General features: G+C 43.2%; 1 protein-coding gene across 1 annotated transcript in view; it reads left to right on the top strand.

Annotated features, from left to right (window-relative positions):
- Window positions 1-12,637: 12,637 nt before the first annotated feature.
- The window catches only part of ARFGEF1 (ARF guanine nucleotide exchange factor 1), an 82,676-nt gene continuing 80,861 nt past the window's right edge, over window positions 12,638-14,452 (top strand). Inside the window, exon 1 of the mRNA XM_031604866.2 lies at window positions 12,638-14,042. Coding sequence (XP_031460726.2) covers window positions 13,919-14,042 — 124 coding nt within the window. The 5' untranslated portion in view covers window positions 12,638-13,918. The remainder of the gene's footprint in view (window positions 14,043-14,452) is intronic.

The raw sequence follows: 14,452 nt of genomic DNA, 5'->3' as shown, positions 1-14,452 counted from the left end.
GTACACCTCCCAGCACAGTGAACAGGAATGGCAACACTGAGGAGATGTCTCAGTAGAGACCTCGCAGCAAACATCGTCTGAGGAATGAGCTACCCTTCAATGCCGATGCTGATGAATGCAGGGAGCTCTTCTATAAATCTCCCCTCCTGAGTAGAGAGTAGGAGCATCATGTTTCCACAGCTGTCAGAACTGTATTTTTCAAAAAAGTGTTAAAATCTATCTCAGAATTTTAACAGAGCAAGGAAGGTCCCCATTCATTTCACACTTCTCTGCACTTCATCAGAAACGAAGGGCTCCTTGGGTGGTGCGCCTGGCTGCTTTTCCACTGACACCCAGCCCATCAGAAACAGCAGTATTGAAAAGTGCCAGAACTACAGCCTTGTTTTTCTTTGGCCCCTGTGAGAGTCTTAACAATCCATCAGTGTCAAAGCCTGACTATGCACAAGAATAACTATCCCGTTTAGGCGTCTGTTGAAGGGTGCACAAAAAGCTAGTTTCTTAAAAATTCCTTTTTGGATTCTGTGATTTCCATTTCGTAGAAAACTAAGTCTGTATGTACAGAAAAATAAATATTGAAAGGCAAGTTATCAAAAATCATACTAAGTACAGTACGTAGCACCTTCCTACTCCACTTCTGAATGCGCAGACTGAAGGCAGACTGGTTGGAGCATGTTTTTCCATTTTCATTCAGTATCAGGTAGACTAATAAAAAGGGCAAAGACAGAAGTCTAACACGGAGCAGGGAAAAAAGTACAAAATAAGCAGCAAGACTCTAGGCCCCGAGAGCAACAGAGGTTCCCTAAATGAGTATAAAAATGCATTTTTATTTTAGACTGAACTCTGAAGCACTGACACTTAAGAAAGATGAGAGGAAACCAACAACACTGGGTAATTAGAGGACTGCTGGGTCAGATGGCTTACTGTGACAGCAAATGGCTCTCTGTGACTAAACAAACTATTGAAAGAAGAAAAATTAAACAAAAATTGGAAAAAATCAAAGACTAATCATTTTAGCTTGAATGACTGTCTGTGAGAAGCATAAAAATATCTTCATCCCGAAGAAATGTAAGCAAATGGATACTGCTGAGTATTTGTAAAGTAACAAGCAGAGGATTTGAAAGGACACAAATCTAGAAAATCACTTCTGCGTTCATCTGATGGTGTCAGAGCCCTCACTCAAGCTTCTCTTAAGTACAAAAATTGCTACTGGAATACTCTCATGTGGATATAATTAATATTCAGAAATCCTCTGACATCATTAATTTTTAATGTTATGGATATTTAGCAAAGAGTTGAAGGTATACAGTAATGCCTTCCCTGTCAGTCCGAGGATTTCTCACTCTGAACAGGTCTCTCTCTTACCTTCACCCTTCTAGCTGTACATGTGGATAAAACCTAGCACAGCAGAAATGGATGCATATCTCATATGTGAAGAAACAGAGGCAGCAGAAGCAATCTGAATTACATTTGGGATGTATTTCAACAAGGGAACGTGGATAAGTGTAAAAAGCACCACACAGCCACTGCAAGATACTGCAGACCTAAACATAAGAGATTTAGGATTAGCTTCCTTTATAGAAAACATAACTTGACATAAAATTCATCAAAATATTGATCCAACTGCATGGTAGAAGTGCATTTCTTCTCCACTTTTTATTAGAAATCCATTATGATGATTTTTCTCTATTCCTTTACATTGCAATGCACTTTCATTAAGTACATAGCTTTTCAAGAATAGATTGATACCATAGCTGAAAAGGATAAAGTTGCAGCACTACCAATATACAGCATGAATTTGAAGACAAACAATAAATTCCAAGCAAAAAGGATCATTGGAACCCAGAAGATGAGACTTACACGGCAATGTTTCCAAGGAAGGCTCTCCTAGGCTTCACTAAATCTTGACAATGTGTATCTATTTAAACCACACTTTATGCAGAAATCCACCAAAGCAGCCATGAAAGGGAAAACTATTGGTTACATATCAGTTTATGTGACAATCAGTGTGGGAAATTATTTTAACACAGCAAGAGCCAGTCTACTTCCCTAGTACACATCTTTAACAAAGGAACAATAAATAAATGTCTTCAAATTCTGCAAAATTCTTTGTCATACAAAAGAGAATCACTTATGAAGGCTCACACACATCAATTCCAAATATATCCATGCTTTGCCTTAGGTGTTCCCTGACAATTATATAGGCTGCCATGGAAAGGATTGAAACCTTTAGCAGCCCATTCACTTTTATTCAGCATTTTGACAACGGGCAATAATCCTTCTACCAAAAGCGTACTTGAGATTTCTGAGATATCCCACGAAAGCCTTCCATTCTTTTGTGGCTGGATGAAACAGGCAGCCCTTGTGCCTGCTTCTAGGGGATGATAAAGCCTTGTATTGTGGATGCTGGAGGTGTTAGAGTTACAGGCTTACTGCTGTTGCTATGCACGTTCTGTTTTTCCTGAATTTGTCCCTTGAGGTGGTAGGCTCAAGTTCCACCTGGCTGGGAAGAGAAATTCACAGTCCTCTTGCTCTGAAGGTAGGATTTAAATCATCTAACTTCAGTTATATGAAAGCTATTCACCTAAACTAAACTGACTTGTTACCTTCTATAGCTGGTAGGGAAAAGTAAAGGGTGTACGTATCTTCAGCTCAGTGCTATTGCTCCTGTCTAAGTTCCTTGTTAGATGTTACCCCTTTCACATAGCAAGAGCCCAGATGACGGTGGGGGCTAGGTGAAATTTTATAAATGCTGAAATTAGTCGAGACCAATTCCACCCTTAATGAGACTTAATCTTAATTTTCTAGTAAATCCAGCTCTGGCTGAATTCAGATGCCTGATGTTCTTTCTTTCAGGGTTGTCCATGGCTTGTGGGACATTTAAGGAACAAACTGCTTTCCTAAATGTATTTCAGCTGCAAAAAGCTGTCTTAGAGAAACTGATGCACACATACTTGGCAAACTGTCTACATATATTTCTGACTTTTAACTTCAACTGTAATTCAAGCAGAGCTAATTTCTTCAGCTGCCACAAGTGAAGGCTAGTGCTGTGGACCATGAAAGCATCTTCCTTTCTGTCCCTCTTTCTCAGGTTTCCCTTACTCCTGCCAGTAATTTTGGTCACTCTATATGAACATTTCCTTCCTTTCAGATTGCTGGAGCCAGAACTGTAAAAGCAAATAGTTTTGGCACTCTCTGTTAATAACAGTTCTCTACATTAGTTATCTAGCTTGATGCATGCTTGATGCATACTTTTTCTTCATTTATCCTGGACAGACTTTTTTTACAAGTTAGACAAATGCTACTATGCAACATACAAACAGTACCAAAGATATACAACATGCCAATACATAAATAATCAAGCAAAGTAGAGTATTTAAAATCCATCACGAGGCAGTTCCAAATCTGTCACTGAAAACAGCAGATTCCAGGGCTGGTGAGGCCATGCAGATTTTACCCAGTGGCTGGCTGCCAGCTGCCTGCCAAATCTATGAGAGACGCGCCTTTAAGCACTCTCCTCTGCTAATTTTATCTTTTCCCTGCCTCTAGCAGGCATTACATGATATTTAAAGGCTACTGAGTTTAAGGTGATCACTGAACATACAGTGAAAAAGATCCCTTATATTTATGAGAGATGAAAATGATCAGTAATCAAGACCAGTAAATAACTGATCCAAGTCAGCTATAGCCTGTTCAGCCTTCCCCTGCAGAATCCAATCTTGTTCTCACAAAAGCCAATACCTTCATAAGCTCTTGGAGCTTACTGTGAGCAAGAAAAACAAAAGGCAGTCGTAGTTTCATGGTAAAATATTTATTAGAGTTGTCTGAGTGAACAAAATACTTTTTTTGTAAATGACATACTAAAAATAACCTTAAAATTAGTCATTACGTACAGAAATAGTGATTATAGATTCCTGCATTCTGTGGTATTTTTTAAACAAATTAATGCTTGCTATATTATTGTAGTAATGTTTAGGTTTGCAAATATACTCAAATGTTTTAATATTATATTTCACACACTGATCACGTTTTCCAAATGTGCACAAATACATAAAGCCTGGTTGTAAGACCAGTCTGTCGCCTGTCTGATTTTTACATCAGAGCACAGTCAGTTTCCATACAGAGCTCACACCAATTTCAAATGGCACAGCCTCATTCTTATACAATACCTGTGAATTTAAAGTCAATTTGGATTTTAATCTTCTACCTCTGATCCAGCACTATGATGAAAAGAAATGAAACTATGAAATTAAATGTCCACAAACTTGACGAAAATTCTGATGGGATCACGCATTTTGTGATGAATGTTTTGAATTACCATTTTAAAATTATGCACAATTGTCTGCCCTGCTTTACCTATTTCTTTGTGGACTAGTATGCCTTAAGATTAAGGAAGCATTCTTGTAAGTTGCTCATAAAAGGCAAAAATTCCGGTTGCCTATGCTGAGTGTTTTAGCTCTTAAGTAGACCAGAGCATCTACATTTGGTTTGACCTTAACCACATAGAGGGAGTATTGCCAGCACAGTTCTGAAAAAACATATCATATTGTTGCCCTGTTACATGTGTCCATGCCATCTGTGTGCATAATATCCCACGTATTATTTCTGTTCTAAAATGGTGAGCAAAGAGAAAGCAGTGTGCTGAAAGCAATGAATATAATCCAGGAAAAGTTAAGAGGAACAAATTAACAAATTGAAATTATTTCAGTGAACACTTAAGGACCACATCTGCAGCTGTCCATAGGCCTGACTTCCATTTACGCACATACATGTAGACCAATTGAAGCTCCACTACCATAACATGCTATTAAATTCATGTAAGTAAGCTTTTATTGCAAAATATATCTAGTCTCAGTGCTAGCTAAGGAAGCAAGTTTGGTCTAGGCACATATAAAATACCATCAACTATTTCATCAGTATTGACTGTACCCCACTATATCAATTATAAGATCTGCACAGAAGCCTCCTCTTTCCACTCAAGGACTGCAGTACTGGCAAGCCCCTCTTACTTCAAATAGCACTTGTCATGAGTGCAGAACAGAAGCAGTCACAAAAAACAGCAATGGTTCTAGGTATGCGGAGAAAACAGGTTGTGGACAATTATCCACTGGTTGTCTTACAAATGATGAAGAATGAGATTTTTACCAGCTGAACAGCATTTGTTCTCAGCTGTGAGCAATTATAAATACCAGCTTCACAGCCCCATCAGCAGCACAGAAACATTTCCTCATAGCTGCCATCTTTACTACTGCAGGAGAACCAGTGCCATAAAGCTTTTAGCAAGAAGCAGCACACAATAAGCACATTCCAATATAAAAGTAAACACTCCATGCATGTCTGGATGTGAACCCAGACAGCAGCAACACTGAATGTCATGAGGAACCATCCACCCTATGTGCTGCCAGCCAGTTTGTCCAGTTCTTAATGATCTGGATCTCATGTAACCTCAGACATTTGCCCTCATTTTAAAACGTTTTGTATAGATATTTGAGTGAACACACACCTAGAAAATATTTAGCAAGTTAACTATGATCCCAGACTGAATCTGTACAACTGTTCTTCTTTAATATCTTTCTTCTTTAATATCTTTCTTGTAGGCAAGAAATGCCCAGTCAATTTTATCTTTCTGGTTATTCATATTCAGAATATTTCACAGAATCACAAAGGTTGGAAACGACCTCAAAAGACCCTCGATGTTAGTACGGAATTTCTATGTTCAAGTTTTAGGCCATTACTCCTTGTCCTACCACTACACACCACTGAAAAGAGCCTGGCCTCATCCATTTGCCTCCCACTTCCCTGTAGATATTTATAAACATTTATCAGATCCCCTCTCAGTCTTCTCCCTAGGCTGAATAGACCCAGGTTACTCAGCCTTTCCCCGTAGGGGAGGTGCTCCAGGCCCTTAATCCCCTTTGTGGCCCTCCAGTGGACTCCTTCTAGGTGATCCCTGTCTTTTTTTGTCCAGAACTGGACATATTAGTCTAAATGTGGCCTCATCAGCGCAGACTAGAGAGGTAGAATCACCTCCCTTGACCTGCTTGCCATGCTCTTTTTAATGCACCCTAGAATACCACTGGTCTTCTTGGCCACAAGGGCACATTGCTGGCTCACAGCCAACCTGTTGTCCACCAGGACCCCAGGTCCTTCTCCACAGAGCTCCTTGCCATGACCTCATCCCTTAATTCTTACCCTCAAGCTCTCCACTTGTTCATCGCTCCCCCTTAAATGGAGCTCAGTAATACATTCTAGTTGCTCTCTCGCATAAAGAGCAATTCCACCACCTTGCCTCAACAACCTGTCTTTCCTAAAGAGGACACAGCCATTCGTAACAGAATCCCAGTCACGTGAGCTGTCCCACTATGTGTCTATGACCGCAGTGAGATCATGGCTCTTTGACCACATACAGATCTCTAGTTCTTCCTATTTATTTCCCATACAGGCACTTTAGGAAAGCCAAAGGCGCAGGTATCTCTAGAAGGGTGCAAGAAGGTATAAGTCAGGCTATTGGCAATGTTATCGTCTCTGAGATCTCACAAGATCCAACTGGAAAACTGAGAGGCTTTTCTCCATAGTTAACTAAAATGGCAGCATTACCAGGCTCTTCTCTGTCACGAGGAATTCCATCCCCGTCTATTTTAAAGCTCTGGTAATCAATCCAGCCAGCTTGCTTTCCAGAACACTTTTGCCCCATCTGGTTAGTTTCACTCCATCAGATCCCACACACCTGGTCTCTCAAAGGCCTGCCCAAGATCATAGTACCCAAAACCTCGATTGCGACACCATTCCTTCAACCAGTAATTTACCTGATCTGTTCTCCTCCTCCTTTTCTGGACAATGCAGAACACTACTTGCACTTCTGATCTCTTTAGCATCTTTCCAAGGGATGCAAAGTCCTTTTAATATCCTGTAGTTTCCTCACTGCAGCCTCCTGCGAAGCCCTGCCATTAAGCCCATGGTTTGTATTGTATTTTTGACAGGAAATAACCCACTGCAGCTGCTGGAGGAAACAATCAGGCAGATTCAAAGATCACTTTGCGGCAGTTAGAAGTGGTTATTGCTCCAGTCTCATTGCTTGTCACCTCAATTCACGTGACTTTTATGATCCTTCCGTCTAAGCCTTTCAAAACGGATATTAAAATGCTTGGAAGCCATCCTTATCATTAATTTGACTTACCATATTCACAGATTTAAGGGAGATTTTCTGCAGCTGAATTCCATTCGATTTTTCTCTCTTCTTTTTCATTTTCAGTCCTTATTATCAGCTTATTGAAAGAGATCTGCATCAACCTTTGAAAATGCACAAGTTCTAAAGTGACACATTGAATTCACCTTAGATCAAGGGAAAGAGACTCTTTCAGCACATAAAAATTAGGTTAAAGCTAATGCTGCATGCTTCCAGTAGCCAGGCTATTCAACGCCTCATTTGTAAGACAACTCAGCATGCATTACACTGGTCACATCACATCAGTTACAAAGACATGCAGGAGTCTGAAGCTTGGATTGAAGGACAGGAGAGTCATCATTTTCAGTGAATTTGTTACTCTTCTCACTTGTCACAAGTCAAAATATTCCCATTTCTAAATCAAAACTGGAAATAAAAAAATAGGCATTACCATACTATAGTAGTTCTTGTTATTACAGGTGATTGGGAACATAACTAATTAACTAGACTCACACTCACAGAGTAATCTAGGAAAGCTGTAACAGTAGGGATACCACTTTGTATTCTTATTATTCACATACAAAAATAGTTGCCATTACCAAGGGCTCACTACAATGACTTTACTTTGCCTTTGTGAAGCCCCATCAGGAGCACTGTGCCCAGGCCTAAGGCCCCCAGCACAAGAAATTTGTGGAGCTGTTTGAGTGAGTCGAGAGGAGGGTCATGAACATGATAAGAGGGCTGGAGCGCCTCTCCTATGAAGACAGGCTGAGGAAGTTGGGCTTGTTCAGTCTGGAGAAGGCTGTGGGGAGACTTCATTGAGGTCTTCTAATACTTAAAAGGAGCTTATAAGCAGGAGGAACGATCAACTTTTTATGTGGGTGGATAGTAATAGCACAAAGGGGAACTGTTTTAAACTAAAAGAGAGGAGATTTAGATGTCAGGGGGAAATTTTTCACTGACAGGGTGAAAAGGTGCTGGAACAGGTTGCTCAAAGAAACCGTGGATGCCCCATCCCAGGAGGTGTTGGTCCATCCAAGGCCAGATTGGATGGAGCCCTAAGCAACCTGATCTAGTGCCTGATTTAGTGGGTGGCAACCCTCCCCACAGCAAAGACTTGGAACTAGGTGACCTTTGAGGTCCCTTCCAAACCAAGACATTCTATGATTCTGTGATTCTATGATTCTGTATTTGCTTTTCCATAGCCTCACATACAACAATAAATGTATACCAAACCCACAGAAGTACATTACTGATTTATTCATAACCACATCCTTAAGTTTGAAAAACTACTAAAGAAACTTGAAAGAAAATTTATATAGCCACTTAAAAATATATGTTTTTCCTTTTGTCTTTAAAATGGTTAGTAGTGCTCCTTCACACACAGTGTTAGGGAATGGCTTGCTGAGGCGCCATGGAGGCTGGGATCTGAATTATTCATCTGATAGCAGGAGCAAAATGCTGAAGAAAGAAGTTGCTGAAAACTCCTGTAGATAGTCTAGAAAAAAGATGTATTCCCATAGAAAAATTACTAGCAAAAATGGATCACACTTCAGCAAATGCAGCACTACAAGCTTCCCATCACATGAATGCAAACTATAGCCTGGAATATTTGATATCTTCCACAGTTTCCAGCCACAATTTGCAACAACAAGAAGGTGCTCTCTTTTTTCCCTTCACTGCTGACATTTTTCCCGCAGCTGTCACAAGTTGAAAAATACCATGTTTTACTAGGAGTATGTATTCTCACTTAACTATAGCATTGAAAATGTGTTTCAATATAACAAAAGTCAGAGCCCTTTCGCTTTCAGGAAGAGATTTGTCACTCTGCAAGAACCTCCCGAAAATGATGGATGTTTATTTCATTATGTGTCACTGCAGGCTTGTCTCACGCTTCTGTACAAATGGTTTGAAGCAACCTAGGAATTACCTATCGATTAATATTCCCTGCAGTAACAAACATTTGCCATTTGTTTTCTCAGTGCTGCAGTGGATATACTGCAGCCTGTTTTAATCTGTTAGAATATTCACCTTATGAGCAAGCTATGAATTCTTAGCTCCAGCTCCTGGATTTACCCATGAATAAAAAATATTAAAACAAAACAAAACAACCCTCTTAAAATTGTTCAAACACATTTACAGTGACTATCTCTTACAGTTTAATGGGCAGATCAAGATCCTTTGCATAACAGACACACTGGGTACTTTGAATTATGCTTCACTTATTTTTACAAGAGTATCTGGCCTAGGTCTCCATTAAGGGAAAGAAATAAATGTTTTCTTTGTACCTCACTGTTAGACAATCAAGCACCATAGACCATGCATTTGGTAAGAGACTTGAAAGCTTATTCACTCAGGTGCTTTGCAGAGCATCCACAGCTTCTCTCCTGTTCCATGTTCATATGTGCTGGATCCATGCTGGATCCTGATCCATCACACACTGATTATCTGCATCTGGAAGATGAGAACAGAATGGAGGCAAAAACAAATTACTGTACTACAACTGAGGAAGCAATGAACCACTGTGATTAAAGGAGCACTTCTACGCTGCTCCTAGCTACCGACCCATCCACCCAGTACACAAGGTCTCATGTACAGCAGTGTTGAGCCATCTGTTTCACAGTTCAAATACTGAAGTTAATTCATATGTGAAGCATCAGTTCAAACAATGCTTCATGCTGGCACTGCTGCCCAAAAATGCAAGTCTGACCTCTTCTTCCTCTTCTTGTTCCTGTCTTTGTGTAACCCCCTCCCTTGAGCCAAGAAGCCTCTGTGAGATTGCTTAATGAAGCAGAGTATGGAATATATCTGTATTTTTAAAAGCTATGTTTTTTGTCTGGTTAGTTTCAACCTAATTAAATTCTGAACATAATTCAGCATATAATTCACAACATGACAATGCAAATGCTTGTGCTGACCAAGAAAGCAGAAACATTCAGGTAGGAGCAGGAAGAACGATTGCATCTTTTAGCAGGAGCTCTATCTTATCTTGCTTACAGCAAACACAGCCCAGCTTTTCATGTGCTGTTTCAAAGCTTATCAAGATGATTTAACAACTCAGTGCCACCATGAGCAGTAGTCCAGCCCCCTCATCATCCCTGACCATATTTACTCCCTCTCTTCGTTGTGTAAGAGTTACTGAATGCGCGTATAAAACTGAACAGTTCACCAATCTCATTTAAAACTGCATTTTCTTGTAAGGCTGATTTCCAGCTGGAGCAGTGAGCTGAACTGACTCACTGCAGAGCTGCACAAGTGCATCAGCACAAGAAGGGGTGAAAGGGCTCCCTTTGGGAGGCTGTAACATTCACAGATCAGCTTGTTCCAAGCATGAAACTGCACTTTTAGTACCATTTTTCAATGCTGGTCTGAAGTAAAAGCTTAAATCCTAGTTTTTCAGCATTTTCAAACAAGCACTACACTGGAATTGCTGTACATAAAGTTATCAAAAGCTGTAGTTACAAGCTCCATGTCTGACAAAAAATTCTCTAATTTTTAACTAAACAAATATCTAATACTGATAACATAATACATGAAACATTATAAATAGCTTTTAAAATACTCCAAATAGCTTCTGAATAAAAAAGTAATAGAGTATTTTTTTAATGTTGCTCAAATTCATTTTTTCTCTTGTGCTGTTGTTTAATCATAAAGGCTCCAACAAAGCAGTGATGCCATTGTGCTGCAGCACATGCTTACCAACACGCCTCTTATGAGGTAATAAAATGTAAATGTAAACGTAGTATTTCATACATGTTGCCAACAAACTTAGCAGCTCAAGAAGCAAAGACAAGTATCACTCATTTTTTAGTATCTTTCAGGACTTTACCAGACAAAAATTTGGGATCTGCAGCTACAGTGATTCCAATCCCTGGACCAGCCACTGATTGATGCTAATTACAAGCAAAGGAGAAATCTGCATGCTGAAACCAAAGCAGACATAGGTGAAACCATCACATCTAACAACCATTTTGTAAGGCACCTGTGACTATAAGATACCATCTTTAGTTTAGTTAGGAACCCATGTAAGATAGAAATATTCTAAACCTTCAGCCTTTCTTTCCTGTGTGTTTTCTAATTCTCCTTTCAACAGAGATATAACCCTAGATTTTTTAAGTAAGCAGCAAAACATATGTTCCTTATGGCCTGTAGTCTCCAACACTAAAAAAAAATTGACCTCGCATTGCTTTTTCAAAGTCCATAAAAGTCTTTATATCTGATCAAACATTATTCTAATACGTGGCTTCCCTGGTAAATAAAGCTGGCATGACTAATGACTTTATCCAAAGCACTCAGGGACCCTGTACACAAGATGACAACCATTCCTGTCATGGCCCTAAATGAGGGCACTGGACTGTCTTTCTATCGCCAATACTTACATCACTATTCCCCTGTGATTTCCACCATTACTGGCTCAGCTCTTGGACAGAAAGTGCTTGTCAACGTGCTCAACAGATGACTTACAATAAGATCTTTGTGCATAATTTCAGGAGTAGTCCTTTGATTACATACTGTCTGTACACTATTGAGGGCTTTAGGCAGGGGTTGCCTTGTGATTAGCACCTGGATACAGGATATCAGTGGTGTCAAGCTGTAAACTGAGTGAACTGAATGGCAGTTGTTTGAACCACATTAAGAAATCAAAGCAGAACAAGAAGAAGTTCAATCTATTCATATTACAACAGGAGAGAAATATATAGAACACTGTCTTTTTGACAGGCCTTTACTTCCAGTAGTGTGATATTCCAAGTACCAATTCTATGCACTCAACTAAAACACTGATGCTGAACTGTGTACAAGACAAATAAGTAGACATTAATATGAACAGAACAGATAGCTGCAGTCCTCAGTGCCCTCTTTAGATACAGATAGCCATTGTCTTCATGATAGTCTAATTGCAAGTCTATTTCTGCCAAATGAACCATGAAAATCAATAGTAAACTCCATATGCTAAACAACACTTGCAAGCTTTGACTTTGCTATGGAAATGTGGACTCAGGTGGTTTGTGTAAAAACTACCAGCAAATCTGTGAAAATTCTTACTCTTGCCACATGTTCATTAGCTATCAGTTTTGAGAGACTGAGGTCATTTTGATATCCAAAGTTCTGAACAAAATGGAGATTTGACAAACGTTTTTCCTTGCATAAATGATTGGGAGTAATTTCTAAGATGCTTAGTAGCCACGCTGCTGAAGATGCAGTCTTCTCCACAGACCAACATAACCTGAAAACAGCCAATAAATCCCCCTGTGCATTTGTTGCAAGGATCAGTGCGCTTGGTGATGTGATTTTGAACGATCTCACGGCGCTGCTGTAAAGCTAAAATCTACATTCTTAGTGTTTTTGACAGGAACAGACAGCAGAAGTTAGCTGTGGGGCTCCTTCCTGAAAGCATCCAGTGCTCCCAAGCCCAAGATGGCTTCCCCAGCCCTGCCATCTAACGCTCTGCCCATAAGGCAGATCTGGAGATCCCATCTTTCCATTTCCAGATCAATTCTGAAGTACTGCTTTTTCTTTAAGGTTAAGAAAGAATTATAATTAAGACCTAGCTATTGTCAGTGCCAGATTCTACTTTTAAATACCAGTTTTATTAGAAATTTTAGTAGAAACTATTGTTTTATTAGAAATAATCCTAGTTTTTGCACACGGTTGTTGATGTTGTTGGTCAGAATCAGATGGAGGTTTTCTTGGCCTCAAGCCGAAGAGGAGGACATTACCCCTTCACATCCCAAGAGGGGAAAACGCCAAAACGCAAACAAATAAAAATATAACTTTTGAAACATTTATAATAGCTTAACAAGGCACGAAAATATAAAAGTCACGGCGCTAGAAAAGCACAGGGCAACGGCGATACGGAGGGGCAGCACGAAAGCACTCATGCGAAGCACTGGGCGAGGACGAGGGCGCGACGTCCCAAGAGCACTCGGCGCCGCGGCCGCTCCTCGAGGAGGGCGGGGAGCCACGGCACGGCCATCCCCCGCTGCCCTCTGCGCTCGGCCGCTCCTCCCTGAGGCACGGCGCCGGGGGCTTCTCAGTGAGGCCGGGAAGGGGAGGGGACGGCCGCTCCCCTGCATCCGATCGTCGCTCCGCCGGGGCAGGTGGCGCTTTCCGGCGAGCCTTCCTCCCCTCCCCGCGCCGGTGGCCCGGAAGGGAAGCACTGCCCCTCCTCCTCCTCAGTCAGCTCCCAGGTGGCAGCGGCCATCTCCACCCGTGCCTTCCTCCCTCCCCGCCGCCTCCCCCGGCTCCGCTCCACCTGTAGCGCGTCCACGGGGCGGGCGGAAGCCGAGCGTCCCCCCCCTTCCCCCACCCCCACGCGCCTGCCCCCGGTGCCGGGGCACCGCCGCCGCTTCCTCCCGCTCGGCAGCCGTGCGGCCGCGGCCCTGACGTCGCTTCCTTCCAACATGGCGAGGGCAGGTTGTTGCTGCAGCCACTGCCGCCGCCGCTGCCGTCGCTGCTGATGGAGGCGGGCGCGGGCCGGGGGCGGCGCGGGGATTGAGCGCGCAGCGCGACGGGGCGGGGGTGACGGAGCGGGCAGCGAGGAGCGGGCTTCGTTCTCCCTCCGCCGCGGGGGTTGGCCGCTGCCCGGGCCCGGCCGAGCCTCCCTCCCCTCCGAGCGGGCGTCGGGACGCCGCGGCCCTCCCTGCGAGGAGCCCTTCCTCGGCCCCGGCGCCTCGCGGCCCTCCGCCGGCGGGAGCGGCCGGTGCCCCGCTCCCTCTGCCCTCCCCAGCCCTGCCCTCCTCCGGCTCGATCGCGCCCATGTATGAAGGGAAGAAGACGAAAAACATGTTCTTGACCCGGGCCCTGGAGAAGATCCTGGCCGACAAGGAGGTGAAGAAGGCGCATCACTCCCAGCTGCGCAAAGCCTGCGAGGTGGCCCTCGGTGAGCCGCGGGCGGGACCGGGCCGCCCGCCCCCAGTACCGGCGTTGCGGGGCCGTGGGGAGCGGGGCTGGGAGGGAAAGCCTGGGGGGAGCCGGCGTGGGGCTCGGGGGGATCTGCTTCGTTCCGCCGTGTGTGAGGCGCGGGCTGGGAGGCCGAGGCCTGGCCGCGTCACCGCCCGGCTGTCAGTGAGAGCCCCGGGGTGACGGCGGGGCTGCGGGCTGCGGCGGGCCCTTCTCTTCCTCCTCCTCCCGCTCGCAGGATGAATAGGCAGAGACGGGCGCCGGGCTGACCTGGAAGTAGACAGGGAGGGAGCGGGTGACACCGAAGGATGGTGGCGAGAGACAGACAATGACACCAGGCCGCGGCTGGGCCTGCGGGGAGGAGGGACGGAGGTGCGCGAGGAGAGCTTA

Source organism: Phasianus colchicus, chromosome 3, assembly GCF_987193195.1.
Source record: "Phasianus colchicus chromosome 3, bPhaCol1.hap1.1, whole genome shotgun sequence".
NCBI lineage: Eukaryota > Metazoa > Chordata > Aves > Galliformes > Phasianidae > Phasianus > Phasianus colchicus.
Note: the sequence above shows the minus strand (reverse complement) of the source record. Positions and strands in the feature narration are given on the sequence as shown.